This window comes from Sprattus sprattus (assembly GCF_963457725.1).
Source record: "Sprattus sprattus genome assembly, chromosome: 19".
NCBI lineage: Eukaryota > Metazoa > Chordata > Actinopteri > Clupeiformes > Clupeidae > Sprattus > Sprattus sprattus.
In genome coordinates, this window is record NC_137917.1 from 8,776,908 (window position 1) to 8,800,583 (window position 23,676).

Consider the following 23,676-nt stretch of genomic DNA (forward strand, 5'->3'; position numbering starts at 1 on the left):
CGGGACTTGCATGCGTTACTAACCATCTCCCTCTTCTAACATGGCATCTTAAATCACATACGATTACAAATACATTGGCCTTCATATAGCCACACACGCGAAGCACATCCTCGAACTTCGCGCTGCAAATATAGGCTCGTCCCTTACATACCACACATGTATGTTCACGAACGTGCATACACATGCACGCGGAACTACGGTGGTCAGGACAAAGGGACACACACACATACTTTCAGGCGCGCTCCTAAAAGCGCAACACCGAGTTTACAAGCTCGCTCACACACACACTCCCTCTCCCTTACACATACATATACTTCTTCAATTAATTAGTTAGATACATTTAGCTAGATTACATATTGTGTTATTTCTTTATCATTGTGTAAATAAATACTTTGATTTATATACGTACGCTGGTTTATTTAATGTTACACAAGAATGGACGTTGCCAACCTCTTCTATTCAGAACTCCAATGACCTTCAACCATACTATTAATAAGGTAACTTTGTTTGTAGTTATTAATTTAATTATTAATCAGAGTTCCAAATTGATAGTATAATATATTTTATGAGACTGATTTGTGGATTATCAACTTAATTGATCTGCCTTTGTGTTGAATGGTTGATCCCTGTCCAATCGGGTGAGATTACCAACATATTGTTGCTGTTGCTAGGACAGCACCAGTGTGTCTTGGTGGCCCTCGTGGAGACAATATCACAATTCATACACAATTGCACCCACATTCACCCGGCGCCTGCTCTCTTGGTAAGATACCTACATAATCTGGTACTCCCATATGAGAATGGTACCCATTCCACCTACATATTGTATTCAAATGTCATATGTAGCTGACTGTGGTTACTGCGCGCAGGAGTTAGATCAATGAAGTAATCTGAATCCTCTAGCATATGAACACAAGGGGGCAGTGTTTTAATGTGTGTGTCAGCCCAGACACAGTTTTATCATTTTAACAGGAAAAAGAGCTTTGCCGCTTGTGGATTATGTTGGTTAACTATCTGTTTATGCAACACTATCTCTGAAAGTAAGTTTTATGGTGCTTATATGTTTTGAGTTTATGTTTTATAGTATTATGTTTAAAAGGAAGGTAACCTCAATCAAGATATTTATTCTATAATTCTATTCTACTAATTATTCATGGGCTCTGATGGATGTTATCACTGATGTCAATTATCTTCATGAAACAGGAGCGTTTGTGCTGAAGTTAATAAACAGTTGAAGATGTAGTTTATAGACTTCAGACTTTAGACTTTAATTACATTTACAATTATAAGGTGTTGAATGAAAGTCACAAATTAGTGGCACCATCTGAATCCATTCATCTGTGGAATTCAGGATTGCAGAAATATTATGCAAATTTGATTTGAACTAAATGTATCTGTTCGCTTCATAAAAATAAAAATGTCCTTAATATTTAATACATTTCTTCAGAAAACAAACAGAAACACAAATCTGATGGTAAGGAAATGCAAATCAGGAACTTTTAATGTGTTTAATATTTAAAATGTATGATTAAATGTTTATACTGAACACCACATCCTCACCTCTTATTAAATGATTAAATAAACTTGGCCTGTACTCTATGTACAGGAAGGTCCATAAGGTCAGTGTACATAATTGTGTGAAACAGATTAAAGAAACAGACGCCAGACAGCTAGTGTCATGATAAAATAATCAAAATGACAAGAAGTGATTAGAAACATATGTTTATTATTTTAGGATATTTAAAGCCAGAACGGTGCACATTAAGCTGATCGTAAGGCAGACAACACAGACATTGTTGCTAAGGAAGTTTTACAATCCACTTAATTCAACAAACATGGACTCTGTCTTTGACATTTTGTAGCAACAGGAAGAGTTAATACATTTGCTACAGTGGACTGAAAGCAGAAGTGATACAATGAGCGTTGGCAGCTGCAGGTTTCAATGACTGTGTGTGTGTGTGTGTGTGTGTGTGTTTGTGTGTGTTTGTTTGTTTATCGGTGTGCGTGTGTGTGTGTGTGTGTGTGATTGGTGTGTGTGTGTGTGTGTGTGTGTGTGCATGTGCGTGTGTGTGTGTGTGGAACTGGGTCTGGGCTCTGGACTACTGGCTACTCACACTGGCTCTTGCTGAGTGTGTTGGTAGCAGGGTCCTTCAGGCTCTCATGCTGGACCTGACAGGTGAAGCTCTTGGCGGCCTCCCAGTCAGCCTGCGGGAGCCATAGGGTGCTGCTCATGCTGTAGGTCTTGTCAGACGCACGCACCGACTGGCTGTCCTGTTTGTCCCCTGTGGCCACCTGTCCGTCCACCAGCCAGCTCACAGTCACGTGATCAGGGTAGAATTTGCTGACCACACAAACCAGTGATGTTGGCACACTGGGAGACGCCTCTGTCTTGGTTGGACGAAGAATCTTGACTTTAGGAGAGGAGATGTCACGACCTACAAGCAATTAGACACAAAAACAGCAATTATTAGTAACATTGACATGTATTCCATTCGCCCATGTTGTTATCCAAGGCGATTTACCATATAACCCAGGCATACTATACTATATCTCTATTAGCATTTCTGCTCCCTGCTCGTAAAACCAATCACTTCTACATATTACAGTGCTCTACCCATCTAAACCCATCTAAACATTTAGAAACTATCTTTTGATATTTTAAATCTTTTAAACAGTTCTGTTCCCATTAGTGATCTATCAGAGAGAGGGATAGTCTACTATATGGTCATAAAAGTGCAAAAGTGCAGCCTGGCCGTATCTTCATCATGTAGCTACATCCATGGCATGATGAAGAAGTCTTCCTTCTCAGCCACTGTACTACATGCATGGTTACAGACAATTACATGTCCAATGCTAATTTGCAAGACATGTTCTTACTTATATCACAATCATTTCAAATATTGTTTAGATCACCAACAACTAAACCTTGTGCGATTGACATTAATAACAGATAATATATTACAACAAGTACACCTCATGTGACTGGCACTAATAACAGATAATACATCACCAATGAGTACACCTTGTGTAGTTGGCATTAATAAAAGCACAATTCCACATCTGAAAGTCTAACAGCAGTGTGTTTTCAACCAATTGGACCTGATTTGAATTGATAACCTAGGCAGAAGATCTTCCAGTAGACAGTCAGAGTAGTATCTTTCATTAATTTATGTCATGAATAAAAAATGATTAATTTCTCAACGTCACGATTTAATAAACACAATAAGTCTTTTCAACTTTTTGCACTGAACCACAAAATCCAAACTAAAAATAAAATTAAAAAAACATTATTCTATCTATGATAAATTCCAGGTTATTATATTGTTCAATATTATGCTTATCTTATTAGACTTAAATGTTAGACCACAGAGAGAAATGAAGCACTTACTTTTCACTGTCAGTTTGGTTCCTTGGCCGAACATGTACCACAGTGACAGAAGTAGTGGGAACCGTCGTACAAAAACCTCCTGGCTGTGTTCACTCACTCACAGCATTACCGCCACCTAAGATATCTACGCTGAAACACACATGCTGTTAGAAACACTTGTTTGTGAAAATCACTTATTCTAGTGTAGGTATTCTGAAGGAATTATGCATACTGAATTTATGTAAACTGTAATTTGGATAACTTTGTAGATTAACAAGTAGATAAACAAAAGATACCTTCAAATTAAAATCTTGAAAGTCTTTAAATGCATTTTCTGTGGTGTTGGTGTGTGATGTAGTTTTTGTGTGATTTATGGCAACAAAATAAGTTTTTGCCTACCTGCATCTTACGGTCGCAGGTCATCTCCTCCACCGAAGTAAAGAGTTTGACTCCACGGCCAAAGGTGTAGTCACAGCCACTCACAGATGGCAGCATAATAATTCCATTGATCATTTCGTAAATATAATCTCTCTTCATAAAATACAATTATATATCCAGTTGAAACAAAGTCACACACCCACTCAGTCGTGGGGTCTACAAACGAGGAGGAACATTTAGTCTGCTCCAAATCAGTGTGGTAATCAGTACAGTCCTGCATCCTTATATTCAACATTCCTCACTGAAAGCGCTGTAAAAACGTTGATCCTTCCTCCTCCGTAACGAATCCCAGGGCAGAAATGTCTGAGTGCCTGGCTGCTGCACAATGCCTGTGATGGCTGTTACTGTGCCTTATGATGTACTTCAAGGGGCTAAATGAACTGTAAGTGAGTGTCAGTTTGCCATTGTTTGTTAGCTCATAGAGGCATGCATGAGTAACCTGAGGAGGTCAGTGAAGTGTGGAGTGGAGGGGAGGTTTTTGTATGGTGATATTCCACTGTGTGAACGGTTCTGTGTGAGTGTGTCCACAGTGATACTCGGCCTCATCCTCCAGATGGACTCCACTGATGGTGAAGGTGTGGTCAGCACCCGTGTATGAGCTGCTGAAACGACTCGGGGTGCCAGAGAAACGGTTTGTACTGCGGTAAATTAGTAGTTTAGGTGGTTGTGCTTGCTTTAGCTGGTAAAGATTCATGAGATTGCCAATACACTGGGAGAATCGACAAAGAATCCTCACATTTCCCTCTTGCTGGGCAGATACTGGGCAGATCCACTGTGTAGATCCCCAGAGTACCTGATATGCGTATTGTAAAGGAGAAAGCAAGATCAGTGAACCTCAAAATTACTAATGTAAACTTAACAGCCAATGAAAAACCAGAACATTAATACAATTCTGACATACCTGTTGCCCAGAGAGTTAAAAGAGCTATCATCTGAACAGCTGAGCCCATTTTGTTTGCTGTAGTCCTGATGAGTCTCTTGGTGGTTTAGTGTGAGACTGCTTTAAAGGCAGAGGGAGAAATAGCATGCAAATAACTGTCACAAACTGGGGTACAAAAAGTATCTGTCTCCACACCCAGTGATCTGACTTCAACCCTGTGAAATAGCATGCAAATGACTGTCTCTGGTCTGCTGGAAGTCAACTGGGGTATAAAAAAATCTTCTTCTTTTCACCCAGTGATCTGACAAAACTACACTCGTGTTAGACATTTAGCTGTGTTGAGAACTGAACTGTACATATCTGCGACTTCTGGACACATCTAATTTGGCTCCTTTTGCTCCTCTTTACACCTGGGAGGCATCTTACGTATGTCTCATTTAGCTCCATATGTTAGGGTTACTCCATATGCGGTTTTACCTGAATTAATATCTGTTCAGTAAGTAAGACCAATTGATCATAAGGTACAGCTGTACATGATATAATATGTACTGAAATGCGAGTTAGAATACATACAACCAATGACCTTTATGGTGCATTAGCAGTGTCTGTCCAATGAATATGTGATGTGGCAGCAAAACCTGGTAAATGAGAATGTGAATGAGTAACTTGGAAAAGAGAAACTTTAACTTTTTAAAAGACCATGGGCATTGTCAGATGCTAGTTTTAGACATTATTGACTCCATTATTGATGCCAAATATGTAGTTAAAATGACTATCCCAAATATGAAATGAAAATATCTATCCCAAATATGAAATGAATACAGGGCTGGACTGGGACAAAAAATCGGCCCGGGCATTTTGAACCAGACCGGCCCACTTAATTCGATAACACACCCTTTGGTCTCTCGAATGTCTACACACCAACCAGGCTTTTAGCTAGCAGGGCGTCTGCCCTATCGTCTACAAAAAAATAAGAAGAAATGGGACGCCCTACTTTTAGGCAGGACGGCCTAAAGACGCCCTATTTTTCTCCCGTTTTACCTGTTAACTTTCGCTGAATGTGATCAAAATTCACCGTTTCAGTCGCTTCAGCGAAGTCTAGAATCATATGCCCTGCCAATTAGAAAATAGCATTGCTGTATTCCCGCTACAACAACGTTACATCATGATTCCAACGAAACATTGATTCATGGGCTCGCAGAAGCTACAGAAGACAGCTGTCTCACTGCACGTCACTGAACCTACTACTTTATGAGTTCAACAAGAGTTTGTGTGTTAAGGTGGTGGTCTTAATTAATCTAAATTCAATACAATACAATACAATATACATCATACACTTTAAAGCTTTGTTCAGAATACGGAGGTTTAAGATCGGTCGATATTTTCCGTCCTTTTTTGGAACCAGAAAATAGCGACTGAAGAACCCCCTGTTCTCGTCTACGAGAGGTACAGACTGTATTGCTCCCTTTCCTAGAAGGGAGTCTATTTCCTCCTGTAGGAAACGCGCTTGATGAGGTTGCACTAACGTTTGTACCACGCCCCTGAACTTCGGGGGGCAAACTGGAGCGTATAACGGGCTATCATAATTCGCTATCTGGACAAATTGGCATATTTTCATAGGGTTTGGGAATACTGGGCTTTCGGAACATTGACATGGCACCGCGCACCAATAGGCTAAGGGGCTTGCCCACCACTCAAACACACAACATAGAGTGTAGGCTAACGGCTGGCTGTTTCAGAGTAGAGTAGGCTGAGGGCTAGCAACAGCTACAGACTTGTCTTGTATTTACAATGCAAACGAACTTGGCCATAGAACATAGGTCCTAAGTCAAACATATTTTAGAGACGTTTGAATTCATGATCAGTAAGCTTACCGTAGGTCGTTGTATCGTATCTCCCTGGCTGTCGCCACCAGTAGGCCTATCACTTTCATCCACGGTACCTGATGATGGCCCTGCCGTGGCAAACATTTCCGATATTTTGGCACATTTGGCAGTGTAGGCTTGAAAAGCAATCCTCTTCTTATCTCGCAGTTTCTCCGCACCCTCTTTTCGCTTTCTCTCCATTTTGGACTGGAGGATTCTAACGAAACGTGCGTTTCTGTGCACCGCCCAAGCCAAAGGAAGAAGGTGTTTGGTGATATGATTGGACGAGCCCCTTGTCACTAAAGAAGACAGCCAATGGGCCGCAGACTAGCATGCGCTTGTCAAGCATGTCAAGGCCATGGGCCACGCTGAGTTTGTTTCCCGTCCTAATGCATTATGTAGGCAGGTCCAAACCGAAAGGGGTTGGTGTTGGGTCAGCCCAGGGGATGTGATTGGGCCAGCCCAGTGTCAATAGGGCCGCTCATGAACTACTTTCGTGGGCCAGCCGGTCAGACCATTATATGGGAAAAAAAAATTCTAAAAAAAAAAAAAAAAAAAAATTTTTTTTTTTTTTTTTTTTTTAAATAATAAATTCGGGACTCTCGGCCCATATTGCACCTCGGCCCACCGGGAAAACGCCCGGTATGCCAGATTGCCAGTCCAGCCCTGAATGAATATGTCTACCCCAAACATGAAATGAAGATTACGATCCCAAATATGAAATGAAGATGACTATTCCAAATATGTAGTGAAATGACTTTCCCAAAGCAACTCGGATCATCAAGGTGTGGTCAGCATCAGTGTATGATCCACTGAAATGACTCTATAAATATATAGATCTATAAATGTGCTCTATAAATAAATAAAATAAAAAATAAATAAAACTTACTTACTAGTGAAAATGACTATCCCAAATATGAAATAAAGATGACTTTCCCAAATATGTAGTGAAATGACTTTCCCAAAGCAACTCGGATCATCAAGGTGAGGTCAGCATCAGTGTATGATCCACTGAAATGACTTGGTGGCCCAGAGAACCACTATAGATCTTGAGTTTGGGTGGTTGCCCAGCCTGAACTGGTATAGCTCCATATCATCATACATCACTAGAGAATATTTGCAGAAAATCTTTAGTGTCCTCAGGGTTAGAGTTAACCATTAACCCTGCACCGTCTCCATCTCCACTGATGCTGCATATATACTGTATGTTCAATATAATACAAGGTCAAATATTCTAGTAATATATAAGATGTGTTGTGCTATAGTAAATTATTCAACAATAATAATCAATCAATATATTGTACAACTGTGAAATGTTTTACATCATATAGAGTTGTTTTCTTGCAGCTGTCAGGATCTTGTATGTGCTTCACTCATGGGTAAACTGTCATGGGCAGTGAAGCAGAGAGAGGAGCAGGAGGTTTTTGTACGGTGATATTTCACTGTGTGAGCGGGTACTCTTCACTCTGCTGGCAGTAGTACACGGCTTCATCCTCCAGCTGAACTCCGCTGATGGTGAAGGTGGTCAGAGGACCATTCAAAAGGCCACTGAACCTCTGTGGAGTACTCGAGGCCCGATGTTCGCTATTATCAATCAGTAGTTTGGGAGCTTGTCCAGGTTTAAACTGGTACAGCTCCATATCATTTCCAATATCTTTTGAGGCTATACAAAGAATCTGCACAGTGCCCTGAGGCTGCGCATGGATGACTGCAGGAGACTGATCCACTGTGATGATCCCCACAGAGCCTGGTTGACCCAGAAAAGAAGGATTCTCAAATGAGAAATGTACCGTAGGTTTAAAAATGTATTATTGATAATAATAATACATTATTGTGACAGAATAATTTCTATTTTATTACTTATCATCGAATCTTACCTCTAATCCAGAGAGTTAAAAGAGATATGATGGGAAATGTAGGGCTCATGCTCGGTGCCATAGCTCTGATGAACCTGTTACCTGTCTGAGAGGAGAAGCTGTGTGTGTGTGTGTGTGTGTGTGTGAGTGTGTAGAGGACGACTATTATAAAGACCCAAGAGGTGAATATGCATGCAAATGAACATCATGTCATCAAATGACTCTAGTATGGACAAATACAGAGAAGTAATTCAACGTGTTAATAATGATGTATTAGAGGTTGGTGATTCTGCAGACTGCAGACAAATGATTCAGACATCATCTCACACACATTTAACAGGTGTTGGATTTTTGCTCTTCTGTGTGTGCTTTTGATATTATGAGATGATTCTTCTGTCCATTTCGTCATCCACGTGTTATGTACTTCATCTCTATAAGGATAAATTCTAATAGTGTTTGAATGCACATTTTAAACCTTTAAATAAGGGACATGTAGGTTACCTATATGATCACTATATCATATTGAAATAAACATGAACAATGATATGAATTGATGAGTGTGGGACATACAAAACTTTTTTTTAATTCTTAAAATGTTCTTTATTGGAACCAATAGCAGGGATGGTCAACAATAAGCATGTCAATCATATTTCATTTTGTAATCTTCCTGCTGCATATTTCTGATTAGTGGTGGTACATTAAGGGTTAGTTTTGGTGCAGCTGTCAGGATCTTGTATGTGCTTCACTCATGGGTAAACTGTCATGGTCAGTGAAGCAGAGAGAGGAGCAGGAGGTTTTTGTACGGTGATATTTCACTGTGTGAGCGGGTACTCTTCACTCTGCTGGCAGTAGTACACGGCTTCATCCTCCAGCTGAACTCCGCTGATGGTGAAGGTGGTCAGAGGACCATTCAAAAGGCCACTGAACCTCTGTGGAGTACTCGAGGCCCGATGTTCGCTATTATCAATCAGTAGTTTGGGAGCTTGTCCAGGTTTTAACTGAAAAAGCTCCATATCATCTCCAATATCTTGCGAGGCTCGACAAAGAATCTGCACAGTGTCCTGAGGCTGGGCATTGATGACTGCAGGAGACTGATCCACTGTGATGATCCCCACAGAGCCTGGTTTACCCAGAAAAGAAGGATTCTCAAATGAGAAAAGCACCGTAGGTTTTAAAAATGTATTATTGATAATAATACTAAATGACTGTGATAGAATAATTTCTATTTTATAACTGATCATCGATGTACATGATTATTCTTACCTCCAATCCAGAGAGTTAAAAGAGATATGATGGGAAATGTAGGGCCCATGCTCTGTGCCATAGCTCTGATGAACCTATCACCTATCTGAGAGGAGAAGCTGTGTGTGTGTGTGTACCGTGTGTGTGTCGCATGTGTCTGTGTCGCATGTGTGTGTGTGTGTGTGTAGAGGACGACTGTTATAAAGACCCAAGAGGTGAATATGCATGCAAATGAACATCATGTCATCAAATGACTCTAGTATGGACAAATACAGAGAAGTAATTCAACGTGTTAATAATGATGTATTAGAGGTTGGTGATTCTGCAGACTGCAGACAAATGATTCAGACATCATCTCACACACATTTAACAGGTGTTGGATTTTTGCTCTTCTGTGTGTGCTTTTGATATTATGAGATGATTCTTCTGTCCATTTCGTCATCCACGTGTTATGTACTTCATCTCTATAAGGATAAATTCTAATAGTGTTTGAATGCACATTTTAAACCTTTAAATAAGGGACATGTAGGTTACCTATATGATCACTATATCATATTGAAATAAACATGAACAATGATATGAATTGATGAGTGTGGGACATACAAAACTTTTTTTTAATTCTTAAAATGTTCTTTATTGGAACCAATAGCAGGGATGGTCAACAATAAGCATGTCAATCATATTTCATTTTGTAATCTTCCTGCTGCATATTTCTGATTAGTGGTGGTACATTAAGGGTTAGTTTTGGTGCAGCTGTCAGGATCTTGTATGTGCTTCACTCATGGGTAAACTGTCATGGTCAGTGAAGCAGAGAGAGGAGCAGGAGGTTTTTGTACGGTGATATTTCACTGTGTGAGCGGGTACTCTTCACTCTGCTGGCAGTAGTACACGGCTTCATCCTCCAGCTGAACTCCGCTGATGGTGAAGGTGGTCAGAGGACCATTCAAAAGGCCACTGAACCTCTGTGGAGTACTCGAGGCCCGATGTTCGCTATTATCAATCAGTAGTTTGGGAGCTTGTCCAGGTTTTAACTGAAAAAGCTCCATATCATCTCCAATATCTTGCGAGGCTCGACAAAGAATCTGCACAGTGTCCTGAGGCTGGGCATTGATGACTGCAGGAGACTGATCCACTGTGATGATCCCCACAGAGCCTGGTTTACCCAGAAAAGAAGGATTCTCAAATGAGAAAAGCACCGTAGGTTTTAAAAATGTATTATTGATAATAATACTAAATGACTGTGATAGAATAATTTCTATTTTATAACTGATCATCGATGTACATGATTATTCTTACCTCCAATCCAGAGAGTTAAAAGAGATATGATGGGAAATGTAGGGCCCATGCTCTGTGCCATAGCTCTGATGAACCTATCACCTATCTGAGAGGAGAAGCTGTGTGTGTGTGTGTACCGTGTGTGTGTCGCATGTGTCTGTGTCGCATGTGTGTGTGTGTGTGTGTAGAGGACGACTGTTATAAAGACCCAAGAGGTGAATATGCATGCAAATGAACATCATGTCATCAATTGACTCTAGTGTGGATAAATACAGAGAAGTAATTCAGCGTGTTAATAATGATGTTTTACAGGTTGGTGATTCTGCAGACTGCAGACAAATGATTCAAACAACATCTCACAAACATTACCAGGATGTTTGCTTTTCACATGTGTATGTGTGTGTGTGTGTGTGTGTGTGTGTGTAATATTATGAGGTGATATGATTTTTCTGTCCATTTCCTCATCAACATATTATACTAAATCTCTATAAGGATACATACTAATAGTGTTTGAATGCTCATTTTGAACCTTTAAATCAGGGACATGGAGGTCATCAATATGATCACTATATTCACTCATATTGAAATAAACATGAACAATGATGTGAGATGATGTGTGTGGGACATACAAAACCTTTTTTATTTCAAAATGTTCTACATTGGATCAAATGGCAAGAATGGTTAACAATAGGCATGTCAATCATATTTCATTTTGTAGTCTTCCTGCTGCATATTTCTGAGTAGTGGTGGTACATTTGGGTTAGTTTTGGTGCAGCTGTCAGGATCTTTTATGTGCTTCACTCATGGGTACACTGTCATGGTCAGTGAAGCAGAGAGAGGAGCAGGAGGTTTTTGTACGGTGATATTTCACTGTGTGACTGGCCGCTCTTTCACGTGTGTCTGTGTAGAGGAGGACTGTTATAAAGACCCAAGAGGTCAATATGCATGCAAATGAACATCATGTCATCAAATGACTCTAGTGCGGACAAATACATAGAAGTAATTCAACATGTTAATAATGATGTATTAGAGGTTGGTGATTCTGCAGAATGCAGACAAATGATTAAGACAACATCTCACACAGGTGTTGGATTTTTGATCTTTGATCTTTGATTTTTGTTTGTGATATTATGGGGTGAAATGATTTTGATGATAAATATTAATAATGCACATTATAAACCTTATAATAAGGGACGTGTACTGTAGGTAACCAATATGATCACCATATCAAGTTGAAATAAACATTTACAATGATATGTGATGATGTGTGTGGGACATACAAAACTTTTTTTTTATTCCAAAATGGTCTACATTGGAACCAATGGAAGGGATGGTTAACAATAAGCATGCCAATCATATTTCATTTTGTAGTTTTCCTGCTGAATATTTCTGAGTAATGCTGGGTTAGTTTTGGTGTAGCTGTCAGGATATTGTATGTGCTTCACTCATGGGTAAACTGTCATGATCAGTGAAGCAGAGAGAGAGGAGCAGGGGGTTTTTGTACGGTGATATTTCACTGTGTGACTGGCCACTCTTCACTGTGTGCACAGTGATACTCAGCCTCATCTTCTATCTGAACTCCACTGATGGTGAAGGTGGTCAGAGCCCCACTGTAGGAGCCACTGAAACGACTCGGGATGCCTGACATCAGGGTGACACTGTCATGAATGAGGTGTTTGGGTGTTTGTCCAGGTTTAAACTGGTACAGTTCCATATCATGGCCAATATCTTGTGAGGCTCGACAAAGAATCTGTGTCCTGAGGCTGGGCATTGATGACTGCAGGAGACTGATCCACTGTGATGATCCCCACAGAACCTGGTTGACCCAAGAAAGAAGGATTCTCAAATGAAAAAAGCACCGTAGGTTTAAAAATGTGTTATTATACAATCTTTTCTATTTTATAAATGATCATTGATGTAAATGATTATTCTTACCTCCAATCCAGAGAGTTAAAAGAGATATGATGGGAAAAGTAGGGCTCATGCTCTGTGCCATAGCTCTGATAAACCTATTACCTGTCTGAGAGGAGAAGCTATGTGTCGTGTGTGTGTGTTGTGTGTGTGTCGTGTGTGTGTGTCTAGAGGAGGACAGTTATAAAGACCCAAGAGGTGAATATGCATGCAAATGAACATCATGTCATCAAATGACTCTAGTGCGGACAAATACAGAGAAGTAATTCAACATGTTAATAATGATGTATTAGAGGTTGGTGATTCTGTAGACTGCAGACAAATGATTCAGACAACATCTCACAAACATTTATCAGGTGTTGGATTTTTGCTCTTCACATGTGTGTGTGAGTGTGTGTGTGTGTGATATTATGAGTGATATGATGTTTCTGTCCATTTCCTCATTAAACTTATTATGTACTTCATCTCTATCAGGATACATATATTCATAGTGTTTGAATGCACACTATAAATCTAATAATCAGGGACATGTATAACCAATATGATCACCATATCAAATTTAAATAAACACGGACAATGATGTGTGTGGGACATACAAAACATTTTCTCAAAATGTTCTACATTGGAACGGGATGGTCAACAATAAGCATGTCAATCATATTTAATTTAGTAGTCTTCCTGCTGCATATTTCTGAGTAGTGGTGGTACATTTAGGTTAGTTTTGGTGCAGCTGTCAGGATCTTGTATGTGCTTTACTCATGGGTAAACTGTCATGGGCAGTGAAGCAGAGAGAGGAGCAGGAGGTTTTTGTACGGTGATATTTCACTGTGTGACTGGCCACTCTTCACTGTGTGCACAGTGATACTCAGCCTCATCTTCTATCTGAACTCCACTGATGGTGAAGGTGGTCAGAGCCCCACTGTAGGAGCCACTGAAACGCTCTGGGGTGCCTGACATCAGATGGACACTATCATGAATGAGGTGTTTCGGTGCTTGTCCAGGTTTAAACTGGTACAGCTCCATATCATTGCCAATATCTTGTGAGGCTCGACACAGAATCTGCACAGTGCCCTGAGGCTGGGCATGGATGACTGCAGGAGACTGATCCACTGTGATGATCCCCACAGAGCCTGGTTTACCCAGAAAAGAAGGATTCTCAAATGAAAAAAGCACCGTAGGTTTAAAAATGTCTTATGGTTAAAAGTAGTACATTATTGTGATAGAATAATTTCTATTTTATAACTGATCATCGATTTAAATGATTATTCTTACCTCCAATCCAGAGAGTTAAAAGAGATATTATGGGAAATGTAGGGCTCATGCTCGGTGCCATAGCTCTGATGAACCTGTCACCTATCTGAGAGGAGAAGATGTGTGTGTGTCGTGTGTGTGTGTCGTGTGTGTGTCGCATGTCTGTGTGTAGAGGAGGACTGTTATAAAGACACAAGAGGTGAACATGTATGCAAATGACTGGTAAAGATTTCTCTGCACTTACTTTGCTTTCATGTTAACTTTTGTGTTTCAGAATAAAGTGCATGAAAGAAAGTACATTCTCATTATGATTTAATTTTGTTTTCATGGTCATTGTAGCTTTTAGACTCAACTATTCCAGTAAATCTTTCCTGCAAAAGTAAAGCATTGTCCATTGGCTTATATTTTCTTTTCTTTCTTTCTTTCCTTCATTTAGTGTTCTTTCAAAATGCATGTTTCTCAGAATCAGATACTTTTTATGATATTTTCAATACAGCAGAATTTTACCACTATCTAGTATTAGGGTTTTTATCTTTGTGGATAAAGGATGTTTGGCAGGTGCCTTTTCATTAGTACCATTCCTGTGCAGATATGGTAGTTATGTTATCATCTTCATCTTATCCTACACATTTAGGATAAAGCACTCTCCATCCATTATCAGTCCACTGATGACACATCTATTTTAATTTGATCTCTAATCAGTGTTTTTAAAGTGCTTTTTATTGAAACCTGTAACATGTATTCATTTGATCAACTCTTGTTGTAAAAATGAACAACCCTATGTGGAATTAGAGTACAATGGGGCTGTGCATTTCTGCTATAGCCTACAGTTTCTCAAGCCAAAACGTCAAAAAGTAACTCAGTCAGTCATTCAATTCAGTCAGTGCATAGGCTACAAGTGGTATTCAGATTAAGTAAAACAACATGGCGGATTAGTTTGGACAAACAGAAATATGAACAGGCACAAAATGATTTACGTAGCCTATTTGATGAATCACTTAATTTATTCAGGCTACAGAAAATGAGACGCCTAGAATGTAAATAAATAAAACTGTATTGAATATTTAAAACACTATCACATTCTTGAAATGTAAATTTCAAGTCAGTATTGTGAATTATGAGAAAGAAGAATCCTGTGCCCGTTTTTCGATTAGATTTGCATGCGTGTTGCAGTTTCGTTTTCACGGAAACATCCCTCACTGAGATTTTCAGCGAGTCACTCCTCTGCGGAGCTGCTATCTCTGTCCATGCAAATCAAGGCAAGTCCCCCCGAGGCCTCTCAGATCCGCCACAGAGGAGCAGAGCAGCTGCAGGTGTCTGAAACGCGCTTGCCACGAATGAGTGACTTTACATATGTGTGTGTGTGTGTGTGTGTGTGAGAGAGATACTGTACATGCCCAGAGCACACTTTAAAAGACAATTAAGTACAGTGTGCTTGGGTTTTGTAACTAGTCTGAACTATTTTACTGATTTAATGCCAACAAGTTCTACAATATCACAATGAATTTGGGGTATACGGGGAGATGAACATTACAACGGATTCAGTCTGTAACTTGGCAGACCATTTTAATTCACAGGAGTATCCGAACTTCAATAAATTGTCTAAAGGTAAAAGAGATGTATGTTGTGAACTTTTGCAGAATCAACCAAGTGATTCGTATGTCACTGAGGTAAGCTGCAGTGCTGAGGGGTAAATAAGATGTTGCACAGCACCACCTTGTGGACAGTTAGGATTTCTCTACAACGTATTTCGACCTCTGCTAGTTACGGTATGATGAGGAATGTGGATAAATCGATATATCCAACAAACCAGTAAATATAGTAAACACACTAAATTATGAATTAAGTGTAAATATAACACGAAATACAAATGGAGGCTGAAAATCTGTAGTACTGAAAATCTGCACTTCCCAGTTGTGATCATGTGACCACCGAAAATAAGTCATGTGATTGAAGTGCATGCTGACCAGACCGGAAAAATACGAGGCGCTCAGGTAAGGAGGTAAGTGTCAAAGTCGAGTTTCCGTCTGTGTGACTACAAAAGTAACAGGATACAAGCTTGTCCTGTGTGTCTTCTGTAATGTCATGCACGCACTAGTTGTTTGGGTTTTTCCGAGTGCACCTTGGCCGTAGCCTACTAGCTGACGTGTTGTGATGCCAATATACGGTAGCCCACCTTGTGTAATGTAGTTTATGACGTACACCACAGTTTGGGTTATACATTCTTAAGTCTCTATTGAGATTTGCTGATGACGGTTAAGCTGTTTACTTAGCCTGGTTTGTACAAATGTTATCCATGTGAAACATGAATAACGTGAAGTTATGGCACACTGACATAAAGCTGTTTCCCCCCAACAGAGATGAAAGTCTCACCTGGGATTTTCTTGCTGGCATTCGCTGCAGCCACCTCAGCACTGGATAATGGGTTGATGAGGACCCCTCCTATGGGCTGGATGGCCTGGGAGCGCTTCCGCTGTAATGTGGACTGTGAAAATGACCCCAAGAACTGCATCAGGTATACAGAGATAGATCACTGAGGCATGGGGAGAGCATCACAGGCAATAATGGTTCAGTAGTTGTTGTGGGATATGTAAAAAAATCAGCTCTTCTCAACTTAATTTGGATTCAACGTATTGATATTGTCAGCTGATGGGCATTACGGCATGATCATGTTGATGTATGCCTTGAGTGTAAATAAAAGTCTTCGAGTTTGTTTACACCCCTACCCACAGATACCCAGTGTATCTGCAAATGTTAACCTAACTCTTTAGGCATTGAGTCAGTTGGTCCCCTCTCATCTGTGTGTGTGTGTTCCCAGTGAGGCTCTCTTCATGGACATGGCCGACAGGCTGGCGGAGGACGGCTGGAGAGAGCTGGGCTACGACCATGTCATGATCGACGACTGCTGGACCTCCATGCAGCGGGACAAAGATGGCCGACTGCAGCCCGATCCACACAGGTGACTCTCCAGGCTATGCGTCACGTGGCATTGTGACCAAGGATAGAAATATGATCTAGGAGTGAGATATTGCACATTGCTACATTAGTGTAGTGGTGTTAGTAACATGGTTTGTAAGAGTTTTAAAGAGGAGTCAGTCATACTTTCACTTTTTGGGAGGACGTTAAGATTGTGGTCAGGGCTGCTGCTGGTCATTTGGGTTCCCTTGGCGGAATATTATAATAGTTATATTTATTAATAATAATGTGAATCTCTTAGAATAATTAATATATTACGCCAGCATGATGCTGTGTGATGTACTGATTAATGGTGTGTTGTCACTTTAAGATATTTGGTTTAGGCTAAATTATCATATTTTCGACCTTTTTACCAAGATATGTTAAATGGGTGGACTGAGTTACACCTGAAATAGAGGAGACTAATGCGTAGGCTAGCCTTCCAGCGGACGCTTTGTGTTAATTATGTCTTAAGTAGTTAAGCAGCACTTTCTGAAAGTTAATCGCATACTCACTAACTTCAATGCTGGCTTGCGTTATCTCTTAGCCCCATAGACTAGGCTTCCAACATCCAGCCTAAGATCCGTAGCTTTCATTACATTAGCTAAACTTGGACCTTTCTGGTTTATGTTTATATCTGATGTAAATACTCCAGTTTTGTATGAGTACTGTCTGCCATTCTTCCACGTTCAGGTAGAAAGATGAGTTGCTAATGTTGAATGTGATCTCAATGTGGCCCAGAAATATAACTTTATTGGTGTTTTGTCTTTTTAAGGAGAGGGAATGAGGGGTTTGGACTGTAGCCTTGTGTTTGTCACTTGCCTGACTTTCCGGCGTCTCTTCCTGGTTTTGTGGTATTTTGTAGGTTTCCAGGAGGGATTGCCAAGCTGGCGCGGTACCTCCATGAGCGGGAGCTTAAGCTGGGCATCTATGCCGATTTTGGCACACACACCTGTGGGGGCTACCCTGGCACCACCCTCGACAAGATTGAGACTGACGCACAGACTTTTGCTGACTGGAAAGTGGACTTCCTGAAATTTGACGGCTGCTACTCAAGCCCAAAGGAACAAGAGAAAGGTCAGAGTTCATGTTGGAAATATTTTATGATCCCCAGGTTGACAAATTTAACAAAGATGTGTATTTCACTCAAATTCGTATTAACATAATTTGTGATTACTATTTTTGAATAATTTTATTACAATTTGGTTGATACATTGTATTTATTGCATTTAATTCAGGGTACCCACTCATGTCAAAGGCTCTGAATGCAACAGGACGCTACATTGGTTACTCATGCAGCTGGCCAGCCTATCAAGGGGGACTTCCTCCAAATGTAAGCCACTACCAGGTTGATGTGAATTTACCATTAGACTCATAAAACACCAGCTGTTATGTTTTAAGCTTAAGTTCTAGCATCCAGAATCTTAAACTCGATTAGAATACAGTGCTGCGTATCTGAGTAATCAAGATGCAGAGATGGGGCCAGTTGAACTCTTGCTGCTGTGAACTCTTCCTCAATTTATCCTCCCATTGTTAGATTAACTACACACTCCTTGGGGAAATCTGCAACCTGTGGCGTAACTACGACGACGTTCAGGACTCGTGGACGAGTGTGCTCAGCATTGCCGACTGGTTCTTCAGCAACCAGAACCAGCTGCAGCCTGTGGCCGGACCAGGACACTGGAACGACCCCGACATGGTTGGTTCTGATTAGAATCAGAAATTGTTTTATTGCCAAGGCGGTTTTCACATACAAGGAATTTGTCTTTTTTGTTTTGTTTGTTTTCCTTTGCCGTTATCCTCTCTCCCTTTCTACACTGATACTCTTTCTTCCTCTTTTTCTCTCCTTGTTTCCTTTCCTCCTTTCATTCTCTTCCTCTCATCTCTTCTGGTTCTCCTCTCCTCCTCTCTCTTCTGTTCAGTATACTTAATACTAAGTAAGTGAGTATGGCTGATGAACTTGTCTCGTCTCATCTCGTCCTCAGCTGATCATTGGCAACTTTGGCCTCAGCCCTGACCAATCCCGTTCTCAGATGGCTCTTTGGACCATCATGGCTGCCCCGCTAATCATGTCAAACGACCTGCGGACGCTGACCAGCGAGGCCCGGAATATTCTGCAGAACAAGGCCATCATAGCCATCAGCCAGGACCCCTTAGGTATCCAGGGCAGACGCCTGCTTCAGGTAATCTCACCTGAAAGCCCCTTATGCATTTGCAAAGATAATGTGATTATGGCCAGCAGAACTTATGTTTATTTACAGAGTAGTTGTAGTTCTATGCAAGGGTGAGACATTTCTGTTTGCTTGTTTTTGCTCGGCTCCAAGCACATAGATCTTTAAATCCTCTTAATTTGAAGCTATGAATGCTACATTTGATCCTCTTAATTTGAAGCTATAAATGCTACATTTTATCCTCTTAATTTGAAGCTGTGAATGCTACATTTTCAATTACATTTTATTAATTTATATAGCTCCATTTATACAATATATTATCTCAAAGCACTTTACAGAGCTCAAGGCCTGAAACCCCTTAGCAAGCACAAGGCCATAGTGGCAAGGAAAAACACGTTTTTCAGACATAGAATCAAACAAATACTTCTAACATATTGGCATGCATGAGGCATCGGGTACATCAGGCACACATGCTGGTTGCAGAGTATAGAAAGGGAGATGCTAAGGTAAGAGTGTAATGCCAGCATACTCAACATATTGAGGATCTTCATGTACTCATAGGGCTCCTATGAATAGAATGAGCTGATTGCAATAGTAGACCTTAGCAGAGAAATGTGTAGGTAGGCATGCAGTCAAAGTGTGTGTGTGTGATGCAATGTGTAGTATAACTTAGAGTTAGTGCTATTGGGAGGTGGGAATGGGCAGCAGGAAGCAGACGACTAGTCTGCCTATGTCCCTTTTTCTCTTGTTCCTTTTGTGTCTCTTTATCTGACTGCTTCCATGAATCTTCTCATTCTCTTCTCTTCTCTCTCTCTCTCTCTCATACATCAGGAGAAGAGTCGTATCGAGGTGTTCTGGCGTCCTCTGACTAACTCGGCCAGTGCTCTGGTGTTCTTCAGCCGTCGCACAGACATGCCCTATCGCTACCAGAGCAGCCTGGACAGACTCAACTACACCGCAGGCCTCTATGATGTCTGTACAGCTCATCCTTATCCATCTCCTCTTCTTTATACATACCGTTCCACCTCTGATGCATATTTACCATCAGTGTTTAAGGATCCTATTGCATGCAGAAGAGGGGCCGTTGTTATGGATTTATAAGTTGATTTGCTGTTGATTGTCAGTGGAGATCGTCTGTTTGGGCTGAAGTGATTGTCCTGTTGATATGAAAATGACTGGACTGAGCTTTTAGTCAGTGGACTCTGTGTCTGGTAACATGTAACTTGAGCTATTTTCTAAGTAATGTGTGTGTGTGTGTTCTGTTGCAGGTGTATGATGTGTTCACTGGGGAGGTGTTGTCTCTGCCATCACACACTACGCCCTTTACGGTCTCCATCAACCCCTCCGGAGTGGTCATGTGGTATGTCTATCCAGTCACACACCACAAGCTAACCGAAGGAGCGGGAAGATATCCCAACGTCCGGAGGAAGTACAGAATGTCGTCGTTGAAGCACAGCCAACCGAAAGGAGAGCATCACTTTTTCACCTGAGAAAGAAACAGATTCCAATTTTGTTTCCTTCACAAGGAATCTTATTTGTGCTACGCCTAAAAAGATGGGAAAATGTACTTGACTTTTCAGGAACAAAATTCTGCCCCTGAAGATTTTTGCACTTTTATTATGCACAGTTTTGATTTTTTATAATTCCTTCTAATGTCTGATATGAAACAATAAAAGAAAGTGCCAGTGCTCTTGTGTTTGAGAATGTTGCTTTGTTCTTTCAAAATGTATTGTGCACAAAGTACTGCCTTAACTCAAATTACAATATGTTCTAACTTTACCCACTTATAATTGATGTTATGTCACAGCAAAGCTTTTACTGTCTCAAAAACGAAGCCTGAAGGAGAGACCTGTGATAAGAGGCAGGGCTGAACTGGAATTTATAGTTTACTTAACAACTTGGCACACTTCTTTTAGCTCTGGCTCCTTTGAAGAGCACCGATTTGCCCTTTAGTGCATCTGGTCACCACTGGGTGGCAGTACAGTATGCCATGGACGGTTATCACCTTGCATGCTGCACGTACGAATAATATCACTTAATGTATTCAGATTTGCACTCCTGTCCTCAGGCAGAGAGGTCAACTGTTCTGCATAGAATAGTTTTTTCTCTGCACAGATTTGGCGGCAAAACAGTCTATGTGTTTTATCAGCACTGTAGACCAGGGGACGGCTCAAGCTTTTGTATGACGTGTGTATCAGATTACATTTTCATGTAGATAATGTTCACGCATTTGTTCACACGGACTGTAAAGTAATTGCAGTCATGCTTTAGGCGCGTGTTCACTTCAGCTGTGTTGCCAGTGTATCACATTTGGTGTAGAAGTTCACATCAAGGGGATTATCGTCCACTGCTTATCACGGATCCAACAGTCAAAACACTGATAAGATTAAATTGACTAATTCATGTCAGGGTGACCAATAGTGCCCTCGCTCAAAGAGGGAAGGAGCTGCAACACGAAGGGAGGACAGAGGAAGGCAACCCAGAGATGAAGGCGTGTGTGCAGAGTTTCTTTTTGAACGCACACAAAGAACAGACACAGAGGAGCATTTCACAGAATTTGAATGATAATTTCGAATGGCTGCACCTTTTAAGGATTCTGATGAAGCCTGATCAGGGCCAACATGATGAATGTGGCAAATCTGACTGAATTTCAGCACTGTGTCTTGTAATGGGATGTGGATGTGTTAGTAAAATAACACAGCTTCAGTGTTCCACAGATGCTTTTTGGAAGACATCTAAGATCTACCTTATTTAATATTATCTAACAAATTTTCAATTTATCCTTCAATAAATCTCCAAATATATCCTTCATTGAATGTGCCAATCAATCCTGAAATATAAATTGAAATAAGTTAAGTACCAATAAATTGAAAGATTCATTGATGTATTTAATTATTGATGTGTTTATTGGACAATATATTTATGGATTTGATGATGATTGATGGATATTGATGAATAGATTAAAACATATAATTAAAGTAATGTCGCAAAAGTCCTCCATACCATACACACTGTACTGCTAAAAGAAACACAGTCACATTAAAGGTGTAATATTTAGGCCAATCTGCATTGCCATGGTCCAACTGGTAGACCTTTGGGTCTGAGAACACCAAGATAATGGGGTTTGATTCTTTGGAAGCTCATGTACTGTTTAAATGTGGGCCTTACCTCTAGTGTAAATCACATTGGGAAAATGGCTGCTAAATGGATCAATGTAGCTATGGAGACACAAGGTCAGTCAAGGCCGTGTAAGTAGCCTCGGAAAACATGCTGGGAAGACATTAAGTGAAATCCTGATTCAAGGGATTTGTGTCTCTTCTATCCCCCCTCCCGGTCTGTTTGTAAGATTGAAGCCTGGCTTTCTACCACCCCTAGTGACTGACTGGAGCTGTGATGCTGCCCAGAGACGTCTGTTGGGGAGTGGTCAAGATCGCAGTGCTGCAGAAGAGTGGTGCCCTACAGTAACCTCCACATCTGACTTCACTGCTGAGCAAGGGGTTGTTTAAAGCCCAAGCAGCCTGGAGACTACTGAGGGAAGATGAACACCATTAATGAGTTCCTAATTTAATCTTTGAACAATAGTCAGACATTTTTCTTCCCATGTACAAGCTTTTGCTTTGATGACTGCCTTTAACACACCATTCGGCCTTTGTAACAAGGATTTGATGCTTGAATGAGGGACAGTGTAATATTTATCATGCTTCTCTCTTCGTCATCTTAAATTACTTTATTGTCATTCACTCTCTAACAAGCAGATGAACTGAACAGCAGTGTGTGAGGTCTCTCTGGTTTGTAAAAACGAGCGACTATAATAGACACACATCAAGGAGCTCTTCAGCAATCAACATCAAAAGCAGAATGCAGAAGGAGGACTCATAAGCATGGCCATTTCGTATTTGGGTTTTGAAAGGTCTGACACGGCAGATTCCAGGAGGAGATGTAGAGATCTTCGCCCAACATTGTGCACCATAGAGAATCCCAGACCAGGTTTGGCAGACAAGTCCTGAGGTTCTTTTTACGTAAGTGGCAGTTGAAGGTGGTAAGGATGGAAGATAATAATTAGACCTTCAGTCCATCATCAATTAAGAGCAGGTAGCCCCTGAGGTAGAGCGAGAGAGTGAGAGAGAAATGGAGGTAGTGCAAAAGGTCGACAGAGAAACAGAGGTGCAGGGAGAGAGGGAGAAGGAGAGAAAGAGAGCGTGAGAGACATAAAGAGGTAGCGAGAGAGAGAGAGGAAGAGAGGTAGCTGAAGAGAGTGAGAGTGTGAGCGCTGGGGTCCGGTTGAGAGGCCTCTCGTTGGCCCACCGCCCTGAGTGGCCCCAGGGGAAAGCGGCCCATGTCCACCCACGTCTTTCCCACGGCCCGCTTAAGGGTCAGCCGGGGGTCATCGGAGGTCAGCCGCACTCTGCCAGCTGAGATCACTCACGCCTGACTCCACCCGGCAGGGACCAGCTAGCCTGGGACT

At 40.9% G+C, this 23,676-nt stretch overlaps 1 protein-coding gene and 1 gene segment (V, D, J or C); one reads left to right on the forward strand and one right to left on the reverse strand.

The window, feature by feature from the left end:
* Positions 1–2,106: 2,106 nt before the first annotated feature.
* Positions 2,107–3,880, reverse strand: LOC308380112 (immunoglobulin kappa constant-like). The segment is given in 2 exons: positions 3,778–3,880; positions 2,107–2,435 (listed from the first exon to the last, which is right to left on the reverse strand).
* Positions 3,881–16,057: 12,177 nt separating this feature from the next.
* On the forward strand, positions 16,058–20,899 carry LOC308381076 (alpha-N-acetylgalactosaminidase-like). The gene is made up of 9 exons (XM_080858586.1): positions 16,058–16,087; positions 16,444–16,600; positions 16,904–17,044; positions 17,906–18,117; positions 18,279–18,373; positions 18,578–18,739; positions 19,026–19,223; positions 20,043–20,183; positions 20,480–20,899. Exons 2-9 carry the CDS (start codon positions 16,446–16,448, stop codon positions 20,699–20,701), a joined length of 1,326 nt encoding a protein of 441 aa, XP_080714712.1. The 5' UTR covers positions 16,058–16,087; positions 16,444–16,445; the 3' UTR covers positions 20,702–20,899.
* Positions 20,900–23,676: the final 2,777 nt, after the last annotated feature.